The 13247-nt window shown below is 53.8% G+C and overlaps 3 protein-coding genes across 3 annotated transcripts in view; 1 reads left to right on the top strand and 2 right to left on the bottom strand.

The window, feature by feature from the left end:
* LOC102742731 (keratin, type I cytoskeletal 19) overlaps positions 1-13247 on the top strand; it is a 187875-nt gene that overhangs the window by 46148 nt on the left and 128480 nt on the right. The window lies entirely within an intron of this gene.
* KRT35 (keratin 35) lies at positions 4070-7699 on the bottom strand. Its single transcript, XM_006746887.2, has 7 exons — positions 7229-7699; positions 6337-6419; positions 5985-6141; positions 5626-5787; positions 5209-5334; positions 4508-4728; positions 4070-4217 (listed from the first exon to the last, which is right to left on the bottom strand). Exons 1-7 carry the CDS (start codon positions 7697-7699, stop codon positions 4070-4072), a joined length of 1368 nt encoding a protein of 455 aa, XP_006746950.1.
* KRT36 (keratin 36) overlaps positions 12875-13247 on the bottom strand; it is a 3308-nt gene continuing 2935 nt past the window's right edge. The window contains exon 7 of the mRNA XM_081805013.1: positions 12875-13247. This exon is cut by the window's right edge and continues 54 nt beyond it. Within this exon, the coding sequence (XP_081661139.1) occupies positions 13055-13247 (193 nt within the window). The 3' untranslated portion in view covers positions 12875-13054.

Genomic DNA, 13247 nt, shown 5'->3' with positions numbered 1-13247 from the left:
TTTTTTTAAAGATTTTATTTATTTGCCAGAGAGAGAGAGAGAGAACAAGAACACGCACAAGCAGAGGGAGTGGGAGAGGGAGAAGCAGGCTTCCCGCTGAGCAAGGAGCCTGATCAGGGACTCGATCCCAGGACCCTGGGATCATGACCTGAGCCGAAGGCAGACACTTAACACCTGAGCCCCCAGGCGTCCCAGAGCTGTCTTTACTTGAAAAAATACACTAAGTTCTTGGGGTAGAAGATGGGACCCCAAGTGCCTGGATGTTGGCTGACAAGACATCAGAGGGAGAAAAGGGAGAAGAATTGGAAGTTCCCAGGACAATCATGGAAGCAAGGGGTGAAGGGGAGAGGGTTGCAGGAGCGAGGAGGACAGATACCAGGAAGGAGCTGAGGGGCCATGCTGTGGAGTGCAGTCCCACTCTGTGGTGTTCGCGAGACCTTCAGCAAAATCCACTAAATTCAAACTCTTGGCATGAGCATCAGTTCACATGACAGAGGAAGGACTGGGTCTCACGTGAGAGTGTGTGTGAAAAAGGAAAACGGCAGTGTTCAAAGCCCCGGCCGGGTGAAGGATGAGGACAGGGACAGGTGGACCCAGCGCAGGAGCATGCGCAGCCTGTTCTCAAACTCAGTTCTGTCTGAGTCCAAAGCCTATCCACTGTACCCCAACACCTCTAAGGCCAAAGCCAGCTACTGGACAAAGAAGTGTATTTGAAAAAGGGAGAGAAGGGAAAGTCACTCAGAGAAGGGCAAGGAAGTGGAAGCAAACGCAGAAGAAACACCAGTGAGAACTGGGGCCTGACTGTGTCCAGGGTGGAGGGCCCATTTAAACAAGGGTAGGTAGGGGGTGCCTGGGTGGCTCAGTCGGTTAAGCGTCTGCTTCCAGCTCAGGTCATGATCTCAGGGTCCTGGGATCAAGTCCTGCGTTGGGCTCCCTGCCCAGCAGGGAGCCTGCTTCTCCCTCTGCCTGCCGCTCCCCCTGCTTGTGCTCTCTCTCCCGCGCTCTCTCTCTCTCAAATAAATAAAATCCTTTTAAAAAATAAAAATAAACAAGGATAGGTAGGTTGCAAGCAGGGGCCTGGCCCCAGACTGTCTCCTTCCTTCCATTCTTTGAAAAACCAGACCGACCCCAGACAAAAGATTTATCAAAGCTGAATTTAGGTAGTTCTACCATCCAAAAGCCAGTTTGCCAACCCGTCCATAGTGTTGTGTCATCAAACATAAGCAGAAGGATCCCCAGACATTTGAGAGAAGTTTCCAGCATCACAGACAGAGACACAACAAAACAAGCAAATAAACAAAACAGTTAAGAGGAAACTGGGGGAAACGGAAACAACGCGGACTCTAAAACAATCTATTAATACACTAATATATATACATGTGTGTGTATTTTATAATGACCTCAGAGTTAAGAACCGGCAGTCATGATAGATATTATAAAAGAGGAACAGAGAACAAAAAAATAACTCCCTGGAATTAAAAATATGATAACTGAAATTTCAAGTTCAGTGCGGATGTTTGAGATTAAAGGAGAGAAAAAAGCCAGAGCTGAGAGATAGTCAAAAGCACCCGTCAGGGATCCGCCAGCATGATGGCGACAGCAGAGCTGCCTGAGGCCCCAGCTGCCAAGCCGGAAGGTCCTCCCCACCGACAAAGGAACCCCCAACCCTGGCTGTGCACTGGAATCACTTGGGGAGCTTTTTAAACCCCCAACCCCAGGCCATATCCGAGACCAACTAAGTCAGGGTTGCTGGGCGTCAGACCAATGACCTATATGCTCGTCATTCCAAAGTGCGGCCAAGGTTGAGAATCTCTGACTTAACGGGAACAGCATTACATTCAAAGAGCAAAAGCAGATGACGTAAATAATAGTAAGAGGCAAGGCTCTGCAGGATCTGGTTCACTGCATCTTGGAGGGAAGTAGGATGGGTTTGGAAGGGGTTTGGACCACAAAGGATGTCATAAGGAGGAAGTGTGGCTGATGGGACATGGAGTTAACTAGAGCTGTGTGCTCAACCCTTGCACGGCTTGCTGAGTGCAGGTCCCCCAAGCCTGACTTTTCTCCGAATCAGAAAAGATAAGCCACAGAACGGCATCTCTTCTTTGGCTGCTAGGCATTGCTGTCTGGAAGGAAAGCTCAGAAATGAAAGTCTGGACAGGGAAGAGGCAGATGCCCAGCCTCAGGGCAATCCAGGCCTCCAGCTAGGATAGACGGTCAACAATATTGAGCCATTTTCAAAGGCCCAGCAAATGCTTGGGAAAGCAGTACGGACCTCAGAGTACGTTTAGTGTCATGGCTTCTGATGAGGAAAGTGAGACTCAGCAATGGGGCACCCCTGCTAAAGCTCCCACAGGCGGTAAGTGCTGGGGACAGGATTTGAACCCAGGTCAGTCTGACTCTACATTCGGAGCCCGTCTTCATCACGCTAACACCACGGCCCCTTCAGCAGGCCTCCTCCTACCACTGAGGCAGGGAGTGGGTGCCCTTCTTTTCCCACCCCAAGGCCTCCCTCTGACAAGGGTCAATCCTGCTCCTGGCACCTGACACACTGTCTGGCCCAGGAAGGTGCTCGGCAAAGGTTTGTTGAATGAAGTGAATGATCGTGAGACCATCATCTTCTTCCAGTGACTGAGCCTCAACAAAACCAGCCAAGGTGTTCCAAGAAGACCAAAGCCAAGGCAGTGCAGGATGCCAGGAGCAAGGGGGCTGGGGGAAACCAAAGCCCCAGGCTCTCCTTTATGGGGGGTTATTAAAGGGACAACTCTAAAGTTGAATCAGGGTGAATGATACCAGGCCCCCTTAAGGGGTGGGGGTCTCAGGCCCACTTGGTCACCTGTCTTTCCCCAATCCGTTCTCCACCTTGTGTGCTGTTACAACTCCCCTAACATCACTAAAATTCCATAGTGGTGCTCTTGGCATCTTATAAGGAGCACAGGGCTATCTGGAGACAACCTGCCTTCCTTTCTACCTGAGAAAGTTTTATCTTCATCACCATTTCCCATTGGAATCCATGGAGCTTGGCATTTTCCTGGTCTACTGGGGGAGGACAGTCTGGACATAAACCAGAATCTTTGGGCCAAGAGGCTGGGAGCTCCCACTTCCATGCGGAAATGCTCTGGTACCCAAAGGCTCTGTGTGCAGCATCAGATGCCAAAGGCACAGAGAACATGATGAGTCTGTTACGGACAAGAATATCTGAATTGTGGGTGGAGATCACAATGGTGGGCTCACTCTTGCACCTGCAGGGGTGTAGGTTTTGGGGGGATCTGCCGAGTTGGAGGGCTGTGTGAGAGTATCGCAGTGGAAGGAATGAAATGAAAATACCCCGGTGTGGGATGTCCGCATTGCTTCTCTTATGAGAACCAGAGGCATGAATTGAAAAGGAGCCTAAAATGCTTCACCTTGTACTGGCCCTGGCTTTATCCACCCTCCTCTGGGATCCCAGGGTGGCCATGTAGACTAAGGAGCGAAGTAGAAGAGGTCTGGTAATATGGGTCACCACATGGGAATCTTGGAGAAGCGTCTTCATCAGGAAAGCTGAGCTGCTGAGCAAAAAGCCCCATTGGAGGCCCTTAGTCACCCCAAACAGGGCCACAGGGACCCTGTCATCCCCTTGTCATACGCGGTCAAACATCCCTATCCATCTGCCCAGGAGTCACCACTCTCTTCACCCAACAGAGACATACAACAGGGACACCAGAACAGTGCCATTAGGCATAGAGAGCCAAAGCCAAATGCACTTTATTATTCTGCCCACAGAAGCCTTCTACTGCATTCCAGAACCCACTAAAACAGCACCCGGAAGGAAAACCTGACCCCAGAGGCAGCCTGAAAACAGAGAGTCTGGCTGGCACCCACTGAAATGATGAGGAGTTAAGGCTTTCAGGGATGGCCAGCCTTCGTGACAGGCTTGGAGAGACTTGGAGGGATGCATTTGCAGTGAGCCCTCTCAGAGCCAGGCCCCAGCACGCTCTGCACAGAGAGAGGGGATCAGGCTCTAGGGTTAGGGTTGAATAGAGGCCAAGTCCAGGCCCTGGATACTGGCCTGGGCTTTCTGGGCCAGTCACTCTCAGAACCGGCCCCCCGGGCAGGGCACGCACATAGGGCGGGGGCTGCAGGTGGTGTGGACCACACCGGGACCGCAGGAGACCGCAGGAAGGCAGGGGAGGCACGACTTGGCAGACGAGTGGTCAGGAGCACATGGGTTACAGGGAAGCCTAAGAGAAAGAGAAAGTTCAGATTACTGTGATTTTCCAGTTACTGTTTTCAATAACTCAGAGCACCTTAAAAATCACCCAGTCCTGCCCCCTTGTTTTACCAATGGGAAAACAGAGGCCCAGAGAGAAAAAGGACTTGCTGGGGTTGCATGATGAATTTGTAATAAGACCAGAACTTAAACCCCAGGGCTCCTGACTCCAAATGCTGGGCTCTTCCCAGGCACCATGGGGTCTCCCCAGAACTTTGTAGACTGCATCAGGAGGACGAGCGAGCATGCAATGCCACTCACTTGCCCTCCTCGCTTTCCAGCAGGCCTCGGTACGTGTTGATCTCGCACTCCAGCCGGGCCCGCACGTCCAGCAGCACCTGGTACTCCTGGTTCTGCCGCTCCAGGTCACTCCTGATCTCAGCCAGCTGGGACTCCACGTTGCTGATCAGGCACTGCATCTGGCCCAGCTGGGAGCCGTAGCGGGCCTCGGTCTCCGCCAGGGTAGATTCCAAAGCATCTCGCTGTGACAGCAAAAGATGAAGGTGAGAAGTCGGAGAAGATGCACTTAATCCATCTGGGTTTCAGCGAGTCCTCAGAATCCAAGAACAGAAGCTCAGAGAATCACTTTGAACCCAGATGAACCACAATCGGACATCTCATTTGAGATAGCCAATTAGCCCCTATAGCCTCCCTGATCTAGAGTATCTCCCCTACTAAGGATATCCCTGAGGACGTGATAATTACTCAGAATGAATGTACTTACACAAGTACACAGAGCTGCTGCCCTGGGACATGTCGGTTGCCATAGGTCTCCTGTCTTTTACCCCTGGGACACTTGTGAATGGGGGCTGGGACCTCATTCCACCCTACACAAAAAGTCCCTGATGCTCAAGAACTTGAACCCCTGAAGCCTGCCTGTGTGGTCAGAGCATGGAGGCCCAGGGGGCTCATGTGCTGCTGGGTTTGGTCCCCCAGGAGCCCTCCTCAAGCCTCGGGCTCACCATGCTCTGCTGGGCCTGCAGCTCGATCTCCAGGGCATTGACCGTGCGTCTCAGCTCGATGATCTCCGCCTGGCAGGACTGCAGTTGCTCTGAGCTGGACACCACCTGCTGGTTCAGCTCCTCGGTCTGAAACATACACACACAGGACCTGGTCAGGAACACCGGGATTCAGCTTCAGAGGTCTACAGAGGCCGCACAGAATCATGAGCCAAGAAGGACCTTCCAGAACACCCAGTCCAACCCATTCATTTCATCTTTGAGGACATTATTGCTTAGAGGACAGCAACCTGCCCAAGGTGCGCAGCAAGGTCAAAACAGAGCTGAGGCTCAAACTCAGTTTCTGATTCGGAGCCCCAAGGTCAATTCTGTCTGACCCACCCTGTGTCTCTATTACACTGACTCTCTCCAGCTACCTACCTGAGTGTTGAACCATTCTTCAGCATCCCGGCGGTTATTCTCCACCAGGGTCTCATACTGGCACCTCATCTCATCCAGAACACGGTTCAGGTCAACAGGTGGGGCAGCGTCCACCTCAACATTGAGCCGGTCACCAAGCTGGGAGCGCAGCGAGTTCACTTCCTGTGGCACAGATCAGGGTCAGCGCTAACTGTCCCAGCTGGCTGCCTCACTCACCCTCCTCCCCTATGCCTACCTGCTCCCCATGTCCACCTGCTCCCCCATGTGCACCTGTTCCCCCATGCTCACCTTCTTCGCCATGCTCACCTTCTTCCCCATGCTCACCTCCTTCCCCATGTTCACCTCCTTCCCATGCTCACCTCCTCATGGTTCTTCTTGAGGCACAGCAGCTCCTCCTTCAGGGACTCCACCTGGGCCTCCAGGTCGGACTTGCACAGGGTCAGATCATCCAGGATCCTGCGCAGGCCGTTCATGTCCGACTCCACCAGCTGCCGCATGGACAGCTCCGTCTCGTACCTGGCAGGTACATAACAGGATGCTTGAAGCTCCATTTCCTTTTTACGTCCAAGTCAGATCCCACCCCAGGCTGCCCTGGTTCTGTGTGTCCCACCTTAATGCCTCAGTGACTTAGTGCAGCCAAAACCCTGCGTCCTGGCATCACCAATGTCCAGTTCTACCAGCCCCCAACCAAGGAGCGAGCAGGACACTCACTTGGTTCTGAAGTCATCTGCGGCCAGCTTGGCGTTGTCGATCTGCACCACCAGGCTGGCATTCTCTGCCTTGGTGCACAGGGTCTGGGGAAATAAAGAAGTGACATCAGTGAAAGGAAGGACAATCTGCTGGCTGGAGCTCCCCAAAGCTGGCAAGGGCCACCTCCTGAGAGAGGGAGTCAACCATCCCTGGATTCCTGGCATCTGAGGCTCCATGAGGCTTACGGGCACAAAGTAGGGATCAGACCAGGAAGCCTCTATAGCCCCTCCCAGTGCAGTGCCTCTGGGACCCGTAACCTGGCATAGACTGGGGGAGTGTGGAAATGCTGCAGCAAAAACTGGCATGGTGGCTAACTCTTGTCTTCCTGTCTCCCAGGCCACTGGGGGCTCAGGGCAGGTCATGAACAACAGAGTACTCTGTGATTCCTTGGTCGCAAATGGTCCCTCCCAGGAGCCAGCAGGGACCCTCAGGGGATGTGGGCTATGGGCTTCTCCTTCCCTGAGTTCTTTACAGAAAACCTGATCTGCACCAAACAAGTCAAGCTCAATCCCCTCACCTCAAAAAAAAAAAATGAAGAAATTAAAACTCATAGAGATAGACCATGCTAGCAGCCAGTGAGTTCATAGAGCCCGGCTCTGGCTCCCGCAGCTGCCAGCTGGACCAGCTAGAATAAGTCACTTAACCAGCCTGAGCTTCGGTGTTCTCATCTGTGAAATGGGCTAACGATATCTCCCTCGTCGGGAGGAGCAGACGAGGCCAGAGATGTGAACACGCTCCATGACCTCTGACGTGCCCCATGGGAGCAGGCCTTCTGGCACAGGTATTCCAGCTTCCAGTCCAAGGCTCATGGCATCAGACTCCTGGGCAGCCAGAGCCTCTCCGAACCTCCTACCTTCTTCTGGAGCTCCTCGATGGTCCGAAAGTAGGACTGGTAGTCGGGGCACAAGTAGGGCACCTGCTGCTCGCACCACTCCTGGATGCGGCACTCCAGGCTGGCGTTCTCGCGCTCCAGCTGGCGCACCTTCTCCAGGTAGCTGGCCAGGCGGTCGTTCAGGGACTGCATGGTCTCCTTCTCACTGCCGGTGAGGATGCCCTCCCCAAACCAGCCCCCGCCCAGGCTGTAGCTGGTGGCAAAGCCTCCGGACGGGAGGCAGAGAGCAGGGAGGCAGCTGGCCGCCCTGCAGCTGCTCCTGCCCAGCCCGACGGAGGACGCAGAGAAACTCCGGGCCCCGCGGGAGAGGCTCGGGAGCTTGCAAGAGCTGCTGGAGTGCATCATGGACACTCGAGCAGAGCCCCCACCGGCCCCTCCCAGGCCCTTGAGAGACCCCGAAGAGAAGCTGGCCTTGAGGCCCTTGGAAGCCATGGCCTCGGCAGCCCAGACACAAGTGATGGGTCTTCGAGGCCAGGCGCCCCCCAATGCGGAGAAGCAGCTCTTCACCCCGGGTTTATATCTCTGCCCCAGTGGGCGTTGCCCTTTACAAAGGGTTTTCTCCTCATTAAAGTTAATACCGCTTTCTATAGGAACCCCTCATTACCCTGTTATTTAGCTTCCCATGAACATTTCCTGGCCTCGTAAAACGGGAGCCCCGTTGAACTGATGGCTACATCGAGACGTCTCCTCCGCCCCGTGTTGCCGAGAAGACCAAGTATCCATCAGTTCTTCAAAGGGGCTTGTCATCCAAGCCCAGATCTCAGCCTCCGCCTTAGGAGGTGTGGGAATCCACAGCCCCGGTCTTGACGTTCTCTAGCATCATCTCCTTTTATGGGCTCAGGGGAGTAGAGGAGGCCTCCAGGTTGGCCCCTGGGCGATGGAAGAGCAAGGCCGGTTGTTGCAAGAAGCAGAGACCTCATGCCCAAGGAGACACAGAAGGCTCTAGAATGGCCCTGGAAATAGGGCCATGGTGGCCAACTATCCCAGTTTCTGCAGTACTGCTCTGGTGTTAGTGCCAAAAGCCCCCTAACCCTGGGAACCTCTCAGTCCCACACAAAATGGGAAAGTTGGTTGCCCCAGACAGAGCAGAGCCCTGGTGGACAGACCTCCCCCAACTCCCTCCCTCACCAGGAAATCTAGCTGGTTGTATAGCCCCAACATCAGCCAAAACGACTAGAGGTCAGCTACCTGAGCACCTGCCCGTGGTGACACGTACCATGTGTAGGAAGGTATGTCTCCCCAGGCCCTGGCTGAGAAGTGGGGCAGCCTTTCCTGCCGGCTGCCTGGGGGCTGAGGCAGAGTATGGGGGCATGATCACAGGCCTCCTCAGAAGACACAGTCTGAACTTCCGTTTCATCTCTGCTACCAGAGTTGTCCGGGCTGATGTCCAGAAAGCTTGACAAGGGTGGGTTATTTTTCCTGAAAACCCAATGTGCCAAGGGAGGAGGCCTGGGAGAAGGGCCGAGAGCTGAGCCAGAGGGCAGGTGGTGCTGCAGATGGGCCCTTATCAGCTGGAGCCCCGTGCGACTTGCTTTCCAGTCAGCCCTGCCGTTTGGGGTCCTGCTTACTCTTCTAGGGACGGGTTTTACCTTCCCGTCAGGAGAACAGCTGTGAGCTGAGCGCCAGCAACCTTCCCGGTGTGGGCCTCACTGCTCTGCCGTGCATGGTCTCTTCACCTTCATGTTGCCCTGTGAGCCCGGGCTTGTCACCCCCACCTCAGAGCTGAGGAAACGTCTAGAACAGCACCTGCTCATGGTGAGTGCTCAGGAACGGCAACAACTAGGATTACCAGTCCCCACATGGCCGGAATGTAGCCGTACTCAAGCTGACAAGGCTAAGCAGCTGTCACTGGGGAGCGTAGATGGGCTCTGAGCACCTAGGCCACCATCCCCCAGGCCAGGTGCCTGTGTTTGGAGGCCCTCAGATCTAGAACTCTCATGAGTCACCATGCCCTTCCCATACCCGGGAGCCTGGTGTGACCAGCACCCACCCAACACAATCCCAGGGCCCATTGGCTGCCTCACCTTCTCTCTGGAAACCCATGCCCCAGTGCAAAGGACGCAGCTGAGCTGAGAGCCTGGATGAGCCTCCTTTGGTGTTCATGTTTCCCATCCATACGAGTACAGGGCTCCACCCAAGCCCTGCTAAGTCGCAGCCTCCTGTGCTCTGGGCTCAGTGAGGGCTACCCTGGATCCATAGGACCCAGAAAAGCCACAGCAGCCAGGGCCTGGGAAGCCTCATGCTGTTTATACAGCCCTGGGGGGTCACATGGGTTCCTAGGCAGGGCTCCACACCTGTGCTGACCAGAACGGGATTTTCTCCCCTACACAGCCCAATTAAGGACAAGGCTAATGGTACTAGCCATCAGTCACTAAGTACTTAGGACTGCCAGGCCCCGAGCTGAGCTCTCTCTAGGCATTCTCTCATTCACTGCTCACAACAATCTCATGAGACTAGCATTGCCAATAGCCCCATTTAGTAGATGAGTAAACTGAGGCTTGGAATGTTTCTGGAGCCTACCCCTGCTCCAGGCCTGCTTTGCCCTCCTGGCTCTGAACGCCCATGGCAATGACTGGTGGTTGATCTGTTGGCCCTCCCTTCACTGATGTCCTCAAATTGTCTGGTGTTTGAGCCCTATCTTCCCAGGGAGACTTGTACATTCTTGGGGGCAAGGACAGACCTCCTATTTCTCTGGAAATCTCTATCATTCAAGCACAGTTCTGGCTTCCAGATGTCTCAGAAGGAAAGGGCAAATGAATGAATGCCTCACCTGTGGTGAATTGTGCTAAGTAAGAAAGCAAAGAAAGGATTTTGAGAGAAGGGAAACATATTAAAAAAACAAACAAACAAAAAAAAAACAAAACAAGGGAATAAGGAAGGAAGGAGAAAAAAAGTGGGTAGGGAGCTGGAAGAGAAAGACACTTCCAAAGTCAGTCTTACTATCCCTACTGCTATAGATGCGGAAACTGAGGCTCAGAGATGGAAAGAGATTAGGCAGCTCTGTGTAGGGGAGCGGTGCCCACCCACACTAACACTAACAAACTGTTCTCTGGGCCAAAAGCCATTCTGCCAGAGGGAGACAGGCCCATAAGCCGAATCTATGCTGAGGGCATGGGTAAAAATTCTTGGTAAGTTTTTTTAGGTAATTTTATAAAACATATAAGTAATATTTTTAGGGGCACTTGGGTGGCTCAGTCAGTTGAGCATCCAACTCATGGTTTCAGCTCAGGTCATGATCTCAGGGTCCTGAGATCGAACCCCATATCTGAATCCGTGCTCAGCAGGGAGTCTGCTGGAGATTCTCTCTCTGCTCCCTCTCCCTCTGCTCATCCCCCTGCTCATGCTCTCTCTCTCTCTCGTAAAAAAATCTTTTAAAAAAACATATAAGTAGTATTTTTAAAGCTATGAAGTAGCCTCTAAATCATTCTGGGCTATTTCCATTCTTCCTTAGCACTCTTTTTATTAGGATGAAATAATTACCTGGAACCCCTTATCAGCAGGAACCAATCTTGCTTAGTAAGTATCCGAATTACTTTCCCTCCAGGACCTGTGCACTCTGCTGAGATGGGGTCTGCACTGTCCCCAGAACATGCCATGGCCATGCTCTAAAATACCCTTTGCCTTCCTCCTTCCTGCTCTGCCCATCCTTCAAGGCCCCCATTAATTCCAAATCTCCCCGAAATCCCTAGCTCTCAGTGACCTCTCCCTGTCCTGAGAACCTGAAAGCCTGCGCCATACCCACACCTGCCATGCCTGGGCCAGCTGGGCCATCAGTTTCTTGAGGACAAGTCCTGTGATCCCACATTGGGTCCAGCTGCTTCCCGGGCACCCCCACTTCTCCCTAGACGTGCCCCTGCGTTAGCACAGCGTTTTTCATGCATGGGGTGCTCGGTACATATCTGTTGACTGACTAATTGATCTGAGTGTGTGTCAATGAGCCAGATGGCATCTTGGCAAAGTATAAACAAGATCAGAACCACCTTGAAAGAAAGGATTATGTTCACTCTGGAGAAATCTGATAAAATGTAATGTTTTATATCATCTCTCTCTTGCCATCAAGAAAAGAGCAATGACATGGGCATCAAAAGGCTTGAGAGGGCGTCCTAAGCCTGCCACTCACGGTGCCAAGTGCAGGCCCCCAGCAGCGCTAAGGTCTGGTCTGCACAGCAGTGAGCGATTTAAGCTGGAACTCAGTCAAGGGTGGGTGCGAGGTTGAGAATAGGAGGGCTTCCTTAACCAGCGCAGATACTCTAAAAATTTCATAAAAACCTAGACAAAGCTGCATAAAGAAAGCACCCACAATCCCACGGGGCAGAGATGAGGCACCCCATACACTGTCGAGTGCGCCCACAAAGGGAACGCGCTGGGCAGTGGGAGGAGTTGACTGTGACTATTTGTCGGGACACAACCCTGCGCGGTCTGTCTGCCTGCAGCAGCAGGAGGAGGGCAGCTTGAGTGGTAGTTGGAAGGCTCAGTCATGGCCCCATCCCTGGCTGGTCTCCATGCACCAGCAAACGGGTGGGACGCGCTCTGTGCAGCCCCGGCCGCCCACCTCTCCCCTCCGGAGCCTCAGGCCAGAATGGGGAGAGGCAGACCTCAAGCCCCAGAGCAGGAGTGTGGAGCACAGAGAGAAGCAGGGCCGGGTAGGGCTGCCCCTCTGACTTTGTCCAGCAGGTAGTAATGATTCGGGTTGGCGAGGTGGGGTGAGACATAATGTGCTGGGAAGAGCACCAGCGTCAGAATCAGAATGGCCGGACAATGGCCTCTTCTCTGCCACTCACTGCTGTATGGCCTGGAGCAAGCTGCTGTCCTCTCTGGGTCTGTGTTCTCCACTAAAGAATAAATCAGGGGGACAAAGAAGGCGTAGGGCCCTCAGACTTCTCACAGGCCATGGTTCTCTGCTCAGAGGGGTGTCCGGGGCCCGGCGCAGTTAGGCTGGACGCCCGGAAGGTCACAGCTCGGCCAGTAGAATTCAGGGCACTCTGACCTCTACCCTACAGTGAGCTTCCCTCCCCCTGCTCCATGTCTGACCTCCCCACACGTCATTGTCCCTGCCGCCCTTCACTTCAGCCCTGTACCCGGCACTGGGGACAGGGAGTCACCTGGCCCTCCTGCCTTCATTGCCCAGCTCCCCTCCCAGAGGTGGTCAGCCCAGGCTGGCTGCCTGCGGTTTGCCTCTCCCTGGTTGGTCCTGGAAACCCCTCTCCTGAACTGTCACAGTGTCAGGCCTGGGGGTGAGGCAGCAGGGTGGTGGAAGCAGGACAAAGGAGGAGAAGCTGAAGGGAAAGAGAGGGAACCCCCAGATCCAGGCAGGGCAACGAAGGAGGCCTGGCTTGGGAGCCTTTGCCCCTTGTGGGGCCGCCCCAGGTGGGTACCCATGAGCAGGGCTGAGCCTGTGGGTAATGACAATGTCCATCTCTTCCTGAGGGCCAGGGCCCAAGGTATTCCCATTTTTAAATATGTTAGCATCCTGTCACTTCCTACCACTCAGACCCAAAGAAGACAGACCTGAAGCCCAAACCCGTAGCTTTACTGTGACGCTTGATCAAACATCCCCACTAACTAACCTCACAAGAATGCAGTCAAGTTTGCAATGCCAAAAGAACACACTTTATTGGGTCTATGTCCAGGGGAACCTAGTTTTGCATAGCATAAAAGCAGTTAAGTCCAGAAACACAATATAAGAAGTATTTTGGTAGAAAAAAATCTGCTGAGCGGGGAGCCCCTCTAGGGAATGGAGGGTCTTTTAGAGCCGAGAGCCATAGGCATGTCCTTGCAGTGTGCTGGCTACAGCGGGCAGGGCTGCAGTTGCTCCCTGGAGGAAATGACTTTCCCGTCTCTGATTTCCTCGGTGATGGTGCGGATCTGGGTGCTGACCTGGGGAGCCGGGCCGCTGGGCCCAGCCGGAGCACAGGGCCCAGTCGAGACGTAAGGTCCCCTAACCAAAGGCTTGCATTCCGTGGCACAAGGGTGCACAGGC

This window comes from Leptonychotes weddellii, chromosome 15 (genome assembly GCF_054177405.1).
Source record: "Leptonychotes weddellii isolate Sample4059 chromosome 15, ASM5417740v2, whole genome shotgun sequence".
Lineage (NCBI taxonomy): Eukaryota > Metazoa > Chordata > Mammalia > Carnivora > Phocidae > Leptonychotes > Leptonychotes weddellii.
The sequence above is the reverse complement of the archived record's forward strand: the minus strand, read 5'-3'. Positions and strand labels throughout refer to the sequence as shown.